The sequence below is a fragment of the Aristolochia californica genome, unplaced genomic scaffold, assembly GCF_029961685.1.
Source record: "Aristolochia californica isolate CCGP_79_NKW_82.1479 unplaced genomic scaffold, dmAriCali1.0.hap1 SCAF_16, whole genome shotgun sequence".
NCBI classification, from domain to species: domain Eukaryota; kingdom Viridiplantae; phylum Streptophyta; class Magnoliopsida; order Piperales; family Aristolochiaceae; genus Aristolochia; species Aristolochia californica.
The window spans coordinates 22,923,066-22,936,788 of NW_027181837.1; the positions used below are offsets into that span (position 1 = coordinate 22,923,066).

The window sequence follows — 13,723 nt, forward strand, 5'->3', positions numbered from 1 at the left end:
ACCACATTAATTTTGCTGAACAAGAAAGCTCTATGAGTCTATCTTCTATCCTCAGAAACGGGTTTTCTATCTAATTTTTTTAGAGGTGTATAAACATAGGAAGAAATTTTTTTTTTTTTTTTTTGAAAATGTGTGTAGACTATAAAAAGAATAGAAAAGTACAATCAAACCTAGGGCAAAGGTCCTTCCTCCACAACAAAGTGTTGGAGTGAAATGCCTGCCTTAGCCTGGATGTCTGCCAAATGGTTGGTAGAGCAAGGAATGTGCTTCCAATTACAATTCAAAAGAGAAATTAAACTACATATTTTCGAGTACGTGTCCCAGTGACCCCATAGATGCCTGATGGATTTTGCACACTAGTTAATGACGACCTTTGAGTCGCCTTCGATGCAAAGTGGGCCCATGAGCTAACTTGAGAAAATTTGAATTCCGTTTAACAACCCCGAAAGTTCTTCTGTTGTAGAGTCGGACTTACCAATAGGGCCCGCGTAAGAGAAGAGGAGATCGCCGTTAGCATCATGGATAACTCCTCCGTAGCCCGCAAGGGCCAGGGCAACCAAGAGCGCTCCCATCGAAGTTAAGCTTGAAGTGGCCCAATGGTGTGGGGGGGGGGGGGGGGGGGGGGGGGGGGGTCCAAATAGCCATGATCAGGGGGCGAGAGGGCTGAGACAGTCCAACAACCAACTGCCAATTTCCTCTAAAGTCGAAGCTATTGAACATCGGAAGAATTATAGGTCATGTTTTGAATGAAGTAAATTCGATGAGGAAACATGGAGTCATATGATGGAGCTTGCCAAGAAAATGGGCGTGATTTATAAGGGGTATTTTGTTATGGTCCTGGGGTTAAGTACCTATGTTTTCCGCTCCTAGCAGGCTGGTCTTTTGGGATGTATTGGCTAGGTGCTTAGCATTTGGTATCAGAGCGGGCTCCTACGTCACGAGTTCGAATCCCCAAGGGGAGAGCCCCGGCGCGGCGCTCCTAACATGCCGGTCTTTTGGGATGTATTAGGTAGGTACTTAACATTTGGTATCAGAGCGGGCTCCCACGTCACGAGTTCGAATCCCCAAGGGGAGAGCCCCGACGCGGGTGTCGCGAGGCCTGATGGTGGTGGGCGTAAGGGATTATGGGATCTTGACCCGTCCCTCGTCGTTGAGTGTTAAGCTGTTGTGGACGTCGGCTTGCGAAGGTGCGGTGTGATGTTATGGTCCTTGGTTTAAGTACCTATGTCTTCCGGTCCTAACAGGCCGGTCTTTTAGGATGTATTGGCTAGGTGCTTAACATATTTGCCGGGTGACAAGCGCATTTCTGGAGTCTACAACAAAGACTGATAATTATTGTTTTGTCCTGGAGTGTTTGTGGTATTGGCTCCCCCCAGATGCATGCCACTATGCACAATCTTCTTGTTAAATGTAGCTCATCAATTGTAATTTTACAAGAAACTAAATGTCAAAATCTTTCTGGTTCTATTGCTCCTGACTTATGGGGATGTTCCAATTTGGACTGGCTGGCTATTAGTGCTATTAGTTTCTTAGGGGGAATCCTCCTTTGGAATTCATCCGTTATTGAAATGATGGACCATATCATTGGCTCCTTTTCTATCGGGATTAAACTGCGGGCATATGTACGGCCTCGTTGGAGTCTATGGGCACACTCGTTATCGAGGCTGCCGCTCCTTTTGGGAAGAACTTTTTGATCTTCTCCCTTGCTGGCCCGATTTCTGGCTCCTTGCTAGGGATTTCATTGCAACAAGATTCTGAAGTGATAAATCCCCACCAACAACTAGAATATCTTCCACTATGTGTTACTTTACTGATTTCATTGGAAGCTTTGAATTGGAGGAGATTTGCCTCTTTGGCAAGACCTTTACTTGGTCTTATGGGTAGAGGCCGCCTATCCTTTCCAAGCTTGACCATTTCTTTGCCACTAGTGATTGGTTGAGACTTCATGAGAATGTCTATGGTTTGATTCTGAACCGTGCGGGCTCTGATCATTGGCCCATCCAGATTGACCCCAAATTTGAAAAGTGGGGCTTGGCTTCCTTTCAGTTTGACAACTCTTGGTTACTGGATAAGCTATTTGTTGACCGGATTAATTCGTGGTGGACGACTATTGGGGGCTCAAACTACGATATTTGGATCTTCCTGCGCAAGTTAAAGCAGCTCAAGGATAAACTTAAGTCCTAGTCCTCGGAATGTCGCCTCTCTGCCACTGCCGATAAGTCTTCTCTCCAGTCCCAGATTGCTGGCCTTGACTTGATTGAGGAGCAAAGGTGCTTTTCATATTCTGAAATCTCTCATTGTGTTTCTCGTCAAAATAAATTCAGTCTATTCTCCACATTGAGCGAATGCAATGGAAGCAACAAACCCGATTTAAGTGGCTTGCCGAGGGAGATGCCAACACAAAATTCTTTCATGCCATCGCCTCTGTCCGTCGAAGGACTAATTGGGTCACTTCTTTGTCCATGCACAACGAAGTTACCTCGGATATGGCCTCCATTACTAATGCCTTTCTCAGTTTTTTCACAAATTTATACAGGGAAGAATGCCACCACTGCTCTCGGCTCCCTCACCTCCAATTCTCCTACCTTGGCTGCCTTCACTGAGCTCCCCTTCTCGGACCTTGAGATCGAGGACGCCATTATGGGCCTACCTTGTGACAAGGCCCTGATGGCTATAATGGTGAGTTCTACAGACTCTATTGGCCTACTTTGAAGACAAACATTTTCTATATGGTTCGCAACTTCTATGATTGGGGCATCACTTTCAAAAGTATTGGAGCTTCCCTTTTCTCGCTGGTACCCAAGAAAGCCAATGTTGAGCAACCGCTTGATTTCAAACCGATTAGTCTTATCTCTAGCCCATACAAGATCATTGTTCGCATTCTGGTCCATTGTCTCAAGGTTATTCTCCCCACTATCATCCACAGAGGTCAGAGTGCTTTTATCCGCGATAGAGACATTCTGGACCCCGCCATGGCTGCCTACGAGATTATTGACCAACTCTCCAATCTGAGCTTCCCCCGGTTCGTCTTCAAACTTGACCTTGAGAAAGCCTTCGACCATGTGAGTTGGACTCTCTTTGAGGATGTCATGCGGTGCATGGGCTTCGGGGACAGATGGAGATTCTGGATTCGGAGTTGTATCTCGTTAACCTCTTACTCTTTGCTCCTCAACGACACTGTTTGTTACTATTTTCATGGCTCCTGTGACATCCGGCAAGGAGACCCCTTCTCCCCGTTGCTCTTCAATTTTATCGCCGAGTACTTGTCCTCCATTTTCTATTGGGCTCGCAGCCTTTGGTGGCTTGATGCTATCTCAGATCAGAGCGCCTTTGATATTCCCTTGCTCCAGTTTGCAGACGACACTATTTACTTCAGTTCTGGCACACTTGACCAAATTCGCAATATCAAGGCTCTCCTTGGACTCTTTGAGATCACTTTTGGCTCGAAGATCAACTAGAGGAAGATGACTATTATGGGACTCCATATTGATCCCCCTCTTCTCCAACTTATGGCAGACACCCTAGGTTGCTCGATCACGATTGTCCCTTCCTCCTATCTTGGCCTCCCCCTTATTGACTGTAGTCCTTGGAGAGGGCTTTGGGCCCTGGTGATTGAAAGGCTTGCGTGGTGATTATCTACTTGGAAAGGGAGGATCCTCTTTAAAGCTGGCAGATTGACACTTCTCAACTCTTGTCTGGCCAGTATACCCAACTACTTCCTCTCATTTGTTCCTTGCCCCGCCTCTATTTGTCGGCGCATTGACGTGATTAAAATGTGATTCCTGCGGCACGGAACCAACAATGAGTTTTATTATTACCTTGTCAACCGGGATGATGTTTGTATGCTGAAGATGATGTCACTCACCCAACCGCTGTTGCCTGGTGCCTCGTCACCCCCCTCCTCGTGTAAGATTCTTCCTTTGGAGTACTTGCCGCTACAGAAACCTCACCGTTGACTATCTTCTTCGGTACAACAACTCATCACCGGATCCTCTTTGCCCTTTTTATGGGATCGAGGAGGAAACTATTTGTGACATCCTCCTACATTGCTCTTTTGCTTAGTAGGTTTGGTCCTCCCTCCTTAGCAGTTTGGGCCTTCAGCTTTACCTCCCACATGAATTGGGTACTTTGTGTCACTACCCCTCTGGGGCTCGCATCCCCAACCTGGGTAAGCTCCTCTTATCAGCCTACATTGCCTACATCCCTTGGTGCCTCTGGAAGGAGAGGAACTCTCGGAGGTTTGATCATGTCTTTTGCACAGCTACTGAGGTCTCTTGCACTGCCCGGGCCTCATCTGAGCACCAGAAGGGATTTCGGGTGTCTCTCTTGTGCCTCTCTCCGCACCAACTGGAAGGTGATTGCTCTCCACCTTCCCCGGATGACTGTTTGGACACCCCCCCTGTTGGTCACTTCAAGTTCAACTTCGATGACAGTGCTGTCGGTAGTCCTGGGATGGCGGGCTTTGGTGGTGTGATTTACAGCCTTGGTGGAATCACTCACATTTTCTACTCCGGTCCTCTCGGTATTGCTAATTTGACTACTGCTGAGATTTTTGGTCGTCTTCACGAACTTCGTATCTTCCATGATCATTTTAGTGGTCCACTCATTATTGAGGGGGACTTTGGGTGGTCATTGGATGGTGCTCCTCCTCTACTTTCCCGCCCTGGCGTCATTGGCAGCTATATCTTGATATTATGGATCTTGTCTCCTCCATCTCTTGTACCTGGTCCCAAGTACTTAGGTCAGCCAATTCGGTTGCAGATTCCTGTGCTAAATTGGGTCACTCCTTTCAATCTCTAGTAAGGGGAAGTCTGCCTTGATGTACTCTTTTCTTTCTTGAAATAAAATCATTTCTATTTAAAAAAAAAAGATCATGTTAGAAAGCTATTGCATGAGGTCTTAAGCCCAATTTTTTCCTTCTTTCTTTGAGTTGCTGTTCTTGCTTTACCCAAGACTCCTATTTACTTCCAAATTCTGGTGCAAGCTACTTATCCTTGAATATTGCTTGAATTTCAAGTTCCTTCCATGAGCGTGAGTTTCCCTTTTCATTGGAAGTTTCCTTTTAGAAAATCTCTCTTTCCTGGACGTGCAAGTTCATTTGGAGTCCTTTACATCGTTTATCTAGCCACACATTTTTTTTTATAGTTGAACCACTTTCCAATTGTTGTAGCACCAAGTTGTTTTCTCCTTATGGCATCTCCATATACAATATATATATATATACATATATTTTGACAAGGATGCGATTTTATTCCATCTTCATATACAGTTGTTAGTGTAATGTTCTCATTAGTTCAATTATGTGTCATACTCTACTTTTAGGTTAGCTGTTGATCTGTTTTTCACTTTATCATGCTTTATCTCTCTTATGTCTACTTTATTCTTGTTGTCGATCTTATGAAAAGCCCCTAACTCTTGCTTATCTTTATTCAATTCTGTGGTTCACATGATGGTCCAATCTTACCACCGTGGCCACGAGTAGCTTCTATCCGTATAGACCTATGCGGAATACTAAGGGCAGCAACATCAACAGTGTATACTTCCTTACTACCATGTGATGTCACAACTGTCTCTGCATGGAGCACCTGGTTGAATGCATTAGGAAGAGAGGGTACCTCATCTGATGCAAGCAGCTAAGCTCATACTGCATCATACTTTGAGCCAAGACCTTCCAAATTTTTTGCAACATAGCTCTGTTCTTGCTGTTTCTTCAACTCTTTCTCATCAGTAGTAAATGGGTGATAAATGTTGATTTCCCGAAGAATGCCTTGTAAACTCACTATAATAGTCAAGGACTTTTTCTTTCACCCCTTTTAAAGCCAAACAATTGAGAATATAACTCGTAGATCTTCGAAAGATTGCTTTCCTGTGTATACAGGGACTCTAGGGGCACGTAGATTTCTTTGACATTCTCACAGTTCATAACTTGATGTCGTAGCTTAGCATCCATACTATTTTTTTTTTTTTTTTGAAATAGTGTTGAGTTATATTAAAAGGCTCAAAAGAGCAAGATTACAAGGAAGCATCTATACTATTTAGTAACCAAGTCATAACTTGGCTATCTTTATTTTCTCAATCATCATTTAATGGTACAGTAGGATCGTCTCTCTAGTACTTCGTCTTTCTCTTGGCCTATAAATATATCTTGACTAATTTAGATCAACTCAGATAGTTTTGGCCATTCAAACTTTTAGTAGTTATCATAATGGGTGTTTCCCATCTGAATAACTTGTCTCATGAGTGGGGGTAAAAACTTTCCCAAGACAAGACATCTTGAATAACTGGCCTCCCTAGTCTTGTTTGTTTTGCTTCTTGGTTTAATAAAATCATCACTTTCTCAAAAAAAAAAAAAAAAAAGACATCTCAAATAACTTAAAAAACCAGTAATAGGTTCGTGTGCAGGTTATGTGGGCTCCGCACAGGCAATAAATGCAAGGATAATAATAAGGACAGGTATAATAATTCAATTCCACCACCAATGGCCCTGAACCCAAGAAATAACTCTTCAATTAGGGCAAATATAGGATGATGTCACCTTTCTAAAGGATGACGCAGACAACACAGGCCTGCGCAGGTTAGGGTTGGAGGATTTCCAATAATAACCCTTTAAGGGCACGGATCTTGCATAGAACTGACTTAATCAACAGTAGGAACCATTAATCCTAAGGTTATGGTAGAAAGAAATAGAAAAAATTAACCTTTAGTTTCAATCAAATGAAAATCTGAAAACCCCCTTTTCCTGAATATGTAAACTTCAAGAAGATGGAAGAAGATCCCTTATAGATGCCAAAAAATATGATCTTATCATTCTGATACCATGTAAAAAGGGGGAAATTGAGGAAGAAATAATGAAGAAACAAGAGAACAAGAGATGAGGGGAGAGAGTGCAGGTGACGCACTCCTTGGAGGCTCAAAAAGTCGACCTCTTCTTCTTTATATTTCACATATTACACGAGTACAATTACAACATTGCCCGTCATATCCTCTATACACATAACTTCATGTATACATAACAGATTTTAACTAAAAATTGAACCATAGGTTCATAACATGATATATAACCTACTCCTGACTTCAGATATACATACTAGACACTAAAATGACCAAAATACCCTTCAATATGTTCTTATAGTTATTCATTCGGTTCTCCTGTTCTGCAGCTTTTGCGATTCCCTCAATCAGTTGTTAGAAGAAATTGGTGGCAACTTCTCTTATATCTCTTCCCCAATGCCTCCAATTTCTAGGAAACTGCCTCCAATTGGTTCTTACAAATTGAATTTTGATGGGAGCTCCCTTTGAAATCCAGGCCAAGCAGGTAATGGAGGATAATTGTGATCATGCCACTATGGTCAAGTTGGCTTTCTCTGGTTCTATTGATGGGGTGATGCATTAAAAGTTGAGTTGAAGGCTCTTTTGCAAGGCCTCCGGTTATATATTCAGCATTATGCCAATTTTCTTAGTCTGGAAGATGACTCTCGTGTGGATATTTCATGGCTTTCTGGACTTCCTACTCCTGCCTGGAGGTTCTAAGAGATCATCATGCTATCACAAGTTGTAGTATCTTGGCTCATGTTCCTTGTTCTGCCAATTATTTAACAGATGAATTGGTTAAGTCCGGAGTTCCACATTTATGTTTTTTTATGGGGGAATTCTCCTTCCCGTTGGGGCTTGAGGGTCTCTCTCTTTCTTTTGTTATCAGTTTCTCTTTATAAATTTTTTTGCCATTTTCCAAAAAAATATTTACTTGTCTTTCAACTTCTTTACCGAATCTCCTCGTTATTATGAGACTCTAGGATGTCAGCACTTCTTAAGAAGATTAGTCAATCAAATAGATGGTCCATCAATCAGATTTTGCAGTTGGGTTGTAATAATGTGAATAAGATAGTATGCTATACTTGATTTCAGCAAGCCTAGTTGGCAGATTGTTTGCAATCATTATTATGGTCTTAGTGATTTTTGCCTCTCTAATGCCAGTTTAAATTTAATGAGTTCACGATTAAGTGATGAGGAAGTGTGAGGAGATAAATGGGTGCAATATTTATGGTTAGAAACTCAATTGTCAGTTGCCATGGCCTATCATATTCCTACTTGTCAAAATAAATCATACATATAATTTCTGTTACTTTATTATGAGCATGAAATGTTTTTGCATTTAAATAATGACACCTATTTTTCCTTTCTAACATATAGTCTACTTTCATGTTTAGCATTTAGGCAATACTTACACTTCAGTGGTGAATCTTAGGTACTGGAAAGACATCTTGTGCTCGGGTAATTGCTCGGCAAGCGGTATGGCTTCTCATTTCTATGTATATGCATTCTTAGCTTTTAAGCAGTCAAAGGATTGTTGTTTTTCTTTTATTTTCTTTTTTTTAAAGAAGCTCCCTTTGTACTAGATGCCTGATAAAAAAACTTTTCATGCTTCACATTTTGGCATGTGTCTGTCACTTGTTGTAGGCTTTGAAGGTTATATGAAGATTAGTGTTGGTGTGTAAAATGTTCCTCCATCCAGGGGTTATATTTTGTCTTCCCTTTCTCAGGTTGATTGTTGGAGGTTGAGGATTGTAATAGAATACTCCTACATTTGTTTGGGTTTGGAAAGATCTTGTGTTTATTAGTTGGGAAGATGCCTCTTAACTTTAGCTAATCATTTTGGGAAGAATTGGTGGTCATTATGTTCTAACTTTAACTAATCCTAACCCAATGTTTTTGTTTTGATGGTCATTATGTTCTATATGGCTCATGTTAAGAGTGGTGACAAGAAGGGGCAAGTTGTAATTAGATTGATGCATTAAGTGTTGCCTACCTTAAGGGTAGATTAGTACTATTTAATGAAGTGTAATAAGTTTTTTTATTATAACTTCTATTATTAGAGTGTTAAAACTTAGAATTCCATTATCAAGATCTTAAAGAACCTTTGAGTGAGTGGAAGGTGAGAGGAGAAGAAGGGAGAGAGAGAGAGTTGTAAGGGATAAGAAGGGAGTGTGAATAAAGGAAGAGAAGGAGAGGAGCTCAAGTGGAAGAGAGGGTGTAGAGAGAATAGGGTTTCAAAGTGAAGCCCTAATCCTCTCCCTTAAGCCTTCTATAATCACTTAAAGTTAAATAGTACTTAAATTCCCTTTAACATGTGGGCTAGAAAGAAAGGACTAAAACATAAGATAAATTATAAGTAATAGCCTTTCCTTCTTGTCTTCTAACAGAGAGAGGCGTCAATTCTTGGGCCCTAATCTCCACAGTTAATGAATTCTCGTGACATCCCTTTCTCTTTCTTTGCTTTGTGTTACCTTAATTCTGCAGCTGTTCAATTCTTCATGGTATCTGTAGAAGTGCAATTTGTCAAAATTGCAGAAGAATGACAATGTTGGAGAATGTTCTGGTGATTTCGTTAATTCTTTAGATTAGGGCAGCAATCGTATCTCCTGACTTTTAAGTATATTATAGAGTCCATAATACAAAAAACACCCTTCAATATGTAAAGCTACTAAAGCCACATTAATTGATTTGAATATTCTATCCCTATACGCACATAATCAACGCACATAATAATGTCAGAGCTAGGTGGTTCCGTCCACCACTGATGGGTTAGGTTCTTGCTTTCCGCACTTAACATACCGGTCATTTGGGTTGTATTGGCTAGGCGTTTGACATGGTATTAGAGCTGGGCACCACGTTCTGCGTTCGAATCCCGGGTGAAGTGGTAGGGAACGGGAACGGTGGGTGTTAGAGCTAGGTGGTTCCGTCCACCACTGATGGGTTAGGTACTTGGCTTTCCGCACTTAATAGACTGGTCTGTTGAGTTGTATTAGCTAGGCGTTTGACAAATAATAGCTGGATTAATTACAAATTTTCCCTTCCCTAACCCCTCAGACCTCTCATCACTCAATACTCCCCTTTAAGTTGGGGCATAAGTATCAAACAACCCTAGCATTTTGCATAATGTTAGAAATTTCTTTTTGGGATCAACCTGGACTCAACTTTGATAAACTTTTGAAGTACATAACTCACGGACCCACAAGCAGGAGAGTATAAGTACCCAAATACCCATATGTGAAAAAAAACATAAATCCTCTGGATTTGTACTATTTAACAGTATTGAAGTTTGAGTAGAGTCTTTTATATATTGTTTCTAATGCCAAAAATTTCATTCAAAAGAAAAGAATTACAACATGTAGATGGGAACAGAAAGAACCTTAAGTTGCAAGGGGAATACATTCCCAATTGTAATACAAGATCTCTAGACATTGAAGTTATTCATTTTATTTTTTTTTGATAAAAATGTATTTATATAAATAAGAGAAATTACAGCAGAGGGAGCAGATCCATGACAACCAGCGATTGTAGAGTAGCTCCCTGCTTAGCAAGCACATCTGTTGCCGAATTTGCGGATCTCAGAATGTGGGACCAAATATAAGATAAAAGTAAGGTAATTTCAAGAATCTCCCAAAACATGTCCCAATGGCACCACGGGGGAAGGGATGCGCACTCACACCATCCAATGACTACCTTCGAGTCCCCTTCAATATGAAGGGGACCGTTGCACTTATCTCTGAAAACATGGAGCCCGTTGAGGAGGCCATGAAGCTCCGCAGACGTAGAATCGGCGATTCCTAAAGGGCTGGCATTTGAGAATTGAAGGGGACCATTGCACTTATCTATGAAAACACAGAGCCCGTTGAGGAGGCCATGAAGCTCCGCAGACGTAGAATCGGCGATTCCTCAAGGGCCGACATATGAGAAAAGCTGGTTGCCAAAATGATCCGAAATAACCCCTCCGAATCTAGAAATCCCTGGATTACCAAGAGAAGAGTCATCAAAGTTCAACTTAAGGTAACCAAGTTCAGGAGGGATCCATTCCTGCATAATCGGAACATTTGTCCCAGAGTGCATCATAGCCAAATTACTCCAGTTTTCACGGATAGGAGTACACACAAAGGAGGAGAAAGACTTCTTAGTTAGGAGCCAAGAAGAAATATGTCCCACCACTCGGTCCGCAACACGATCAGCTATGTTACTTTTTCCATCAAACCTCCTTCGATTGCGTTCATTCCAAAGTCCCCACGGGATGAGACTAACACAAGCAGAGAGCATCACCTTTTCGAGGCTAGGAAGGGAAGTACCAAGGAGCGACTTACTGAATGAGAGCAGATCAGCCGCCATGCAGAATTGCAACCCCAACATGCTAAGAATGGAAGTCTACACCTTCCATGAGAAGATGCATTGAAGCAGAATGTGACTTGTGGTCTCGGCATCAGTGTTGCATAAAGGGCATAGGGGGTCGATTTGCTCATCTTAGAATATGACTCCCAAGTAACATCAATTTTTTGTGGTTGGAGATCCCAAGAGTGTAGGTCTTATATATTTCATGATTTGTATTTTCTAGTCTTATATAGTCCTACAAAAAGTAGGATCTGTTATGTACAAAGATTATAAACAAAGTGGTGAGGGATTGGAGCCAATGAGATCAACTGCCCTTATCTTTCCTTTATTTTATTCCTTCACTCTATTCCTCTTTCTTTGGTTTCACTCACATTTCTAGTTACTACGAGACTCTAGGATTCAACACTGCACATTATCATCCATTAAATTTGATGCTTATCTTATAAACATTCTCTGTTGATGCCTTCTTTTGTGATATCCAGGGTGTCCCATTGTTATATGTGCCTCTTGAGATTGTTATGTCAAAATATTATGGTGAAAGTGAGCGGTTACTGGGTCAAGTATTTACCCTTGCAAATGAACTCCCCAATGGTGCAATAATTTTTCTAGACGAGGTATTTATTAAAAAATAGTTGTACTGTTGAACTGATTATGAATGGTTCTTTAAGTGAACTATTTTTTTTTTTTTTGTTGAAATGGCTCTTTAAGTGAACTATTTGATTTGGTCACAATTTTATTACCACTTAAAAGATATATTCTTCTATTAATCTTGTTTGAGGTACTGTAGGTTGATTCCTTTGCAGCTACTCGAGATAGTGAAATGCATGAGGCAACCCGCCGAATACTATCTGTATTACTACGGCAGGTGAAATTTCACTTCTTTCTTTTTGAACTGTCAAATTATGTGTCAACTCTTGCTATAGTTGTTCTTGTTCTATTTATGTTCTTTATTCCATTTTATTGTCTTTCTTGATGTCATTTTCTGTTCTCTTTACTTTCTGTCCTTTTATTTAACCATGTTAATTTCAGTCCTGAACCAATGTTTATTTTCCTTTTGGTTAGTTTTTTTGTCAAATTATTTTTGTGTTAGAATCTGTAATTTGAGTTTTTTTTTTAAATTGGTGTGATTTTAATAAAAATAGGAAAAGTTACAATGGTGAAAACGCTTGCAAAGGACGATAGAAGAGAGAGAAGGACAGAAAGAGTGAATTCACGTCAGAAAAGAATTGAGGAGGTTTGGGTTAGGTTTTCCCCTTCTCTCCTATTTAGAACATAAATAATGATAAAAAGTCACTAATGTCCCTGCTCTTATATTATTTGAAATAAGATTCTATAAGAAACTACATACCTAGAGACCTACATGAATAGAAAGCACATCTTCTAAAACTACCCTCAAGCTGGGTTTTATAACTTCAGCTCGTTATTTAGTGTATCAAAACAAAAAGACAAACAAAGTTTTCTACTCATATCTGTAACGAATTCACAAGTCTCCAGCTCCAACACATTCAACTTCAACTTGTTTTGCAATCGGCCGCTCATTGTTGATAAACACAAGATCCTCATCCTCCATTCTCCCCCTAACTCAGATGTCTTTAGAAAAATTTACTTTTGTCAATCACTCACAACCACTCTTGAAATTTTTGAACACTTTACTGTAGCCTTTTACAAACACCACCATAGTACTTTGTACTTCTCCCCCTGAAGCTGGGAACCATAACACAAAGAAAAACAGCTTGGACATCACCCTTAGCCAAAAAATAAGACTCCATACACCAGCGAAACTAGAGTATTGGCATCTACCAGGTATAGACACAAGAATAACTCTCTCACTGGTTCACTAACTAGCCACAGCCGCTTGCAGTAGCAAAAACCGAAGTAAAGGTGAAGGTTCATGTTCATCAGTTCTAGTTAGATGCATTCCTTTGACAACAGCAAATCACTTGCACACACCAGCAAAGTCCTTAGAGGAGTGTCAGAAAGTGCTAGTGTGGCATTGCTATGAAGTGATGGAAAATAGGTAGAATGAAGAAATACTTGTGGAATTTAGGAGGCGTAATATTTGTAAAGACATAACTTGAAACATATGTGAGAACTACCTTGTGAGGGATTGAGCAGGTGACTAAAACTCAGGGTTGACCACCTTTGACACCGAGTGTAGATGGGAGTTGCAATTTTAAAAAAGAGAATCCTAAGCAGATTTAAAACACAGTTGACCGCAACATACACCAAAATTCAACAGCAAGACCAAGCCACCGACTACTTGGAGAGTGATACTGGGGAAGGAATCTATGCCAGTTTTAGGTCTTATTGCAGCAAGGAGGACCAGTCTATGTGGTCTTTTTGCTTTGGAAATTGACCTGCTTATCGTCACCTATCACTGCCACAGTATTGTAGGAAGGTGCTGGCCATGTTGTCCATCATCTCCACCTCTCATTCTTCCTCTGTACACTGTTTCATCACCATTCCACAATGAGTCCTTTTCACCAAAAGCTCACCAGAATATGGAAACTTCAGCTGCTAGAAGAGGTTGAACAGACCAAGACAACACAAATTCTGTTTGATGCTA

At 40.9% G+C, this 13,723-nt stretch overlaps 1 protein-coding gene across 1 annotated transcript in view; it reads left to right on the forward strand.

Annotated features, from left to right (window-relative positions):
* Positions 1-13,723, forward strand: part of LOC137953700 (uncharacterized) — a 28,265-nt gene that overhangs the window by 11,273 nt on the left and 3,269 nt on the right. The window contains exons 8-10 of the mRNA XM_068801175.1: positions 8,246-8,289; positions 11,640-11,771; positions 11,945-12,022. Coding sequence (XP_068657276.1) covers positions 8,246-8,289; positions 11,640-11,771; positions 11,945-12,022 — 254 coding nt within the window. The remainder of the gene's footprint in view (positions 1-8,245; positions 8,290-11,639; positions 11,772-11,944; positions 12,023-13,723) is intronic.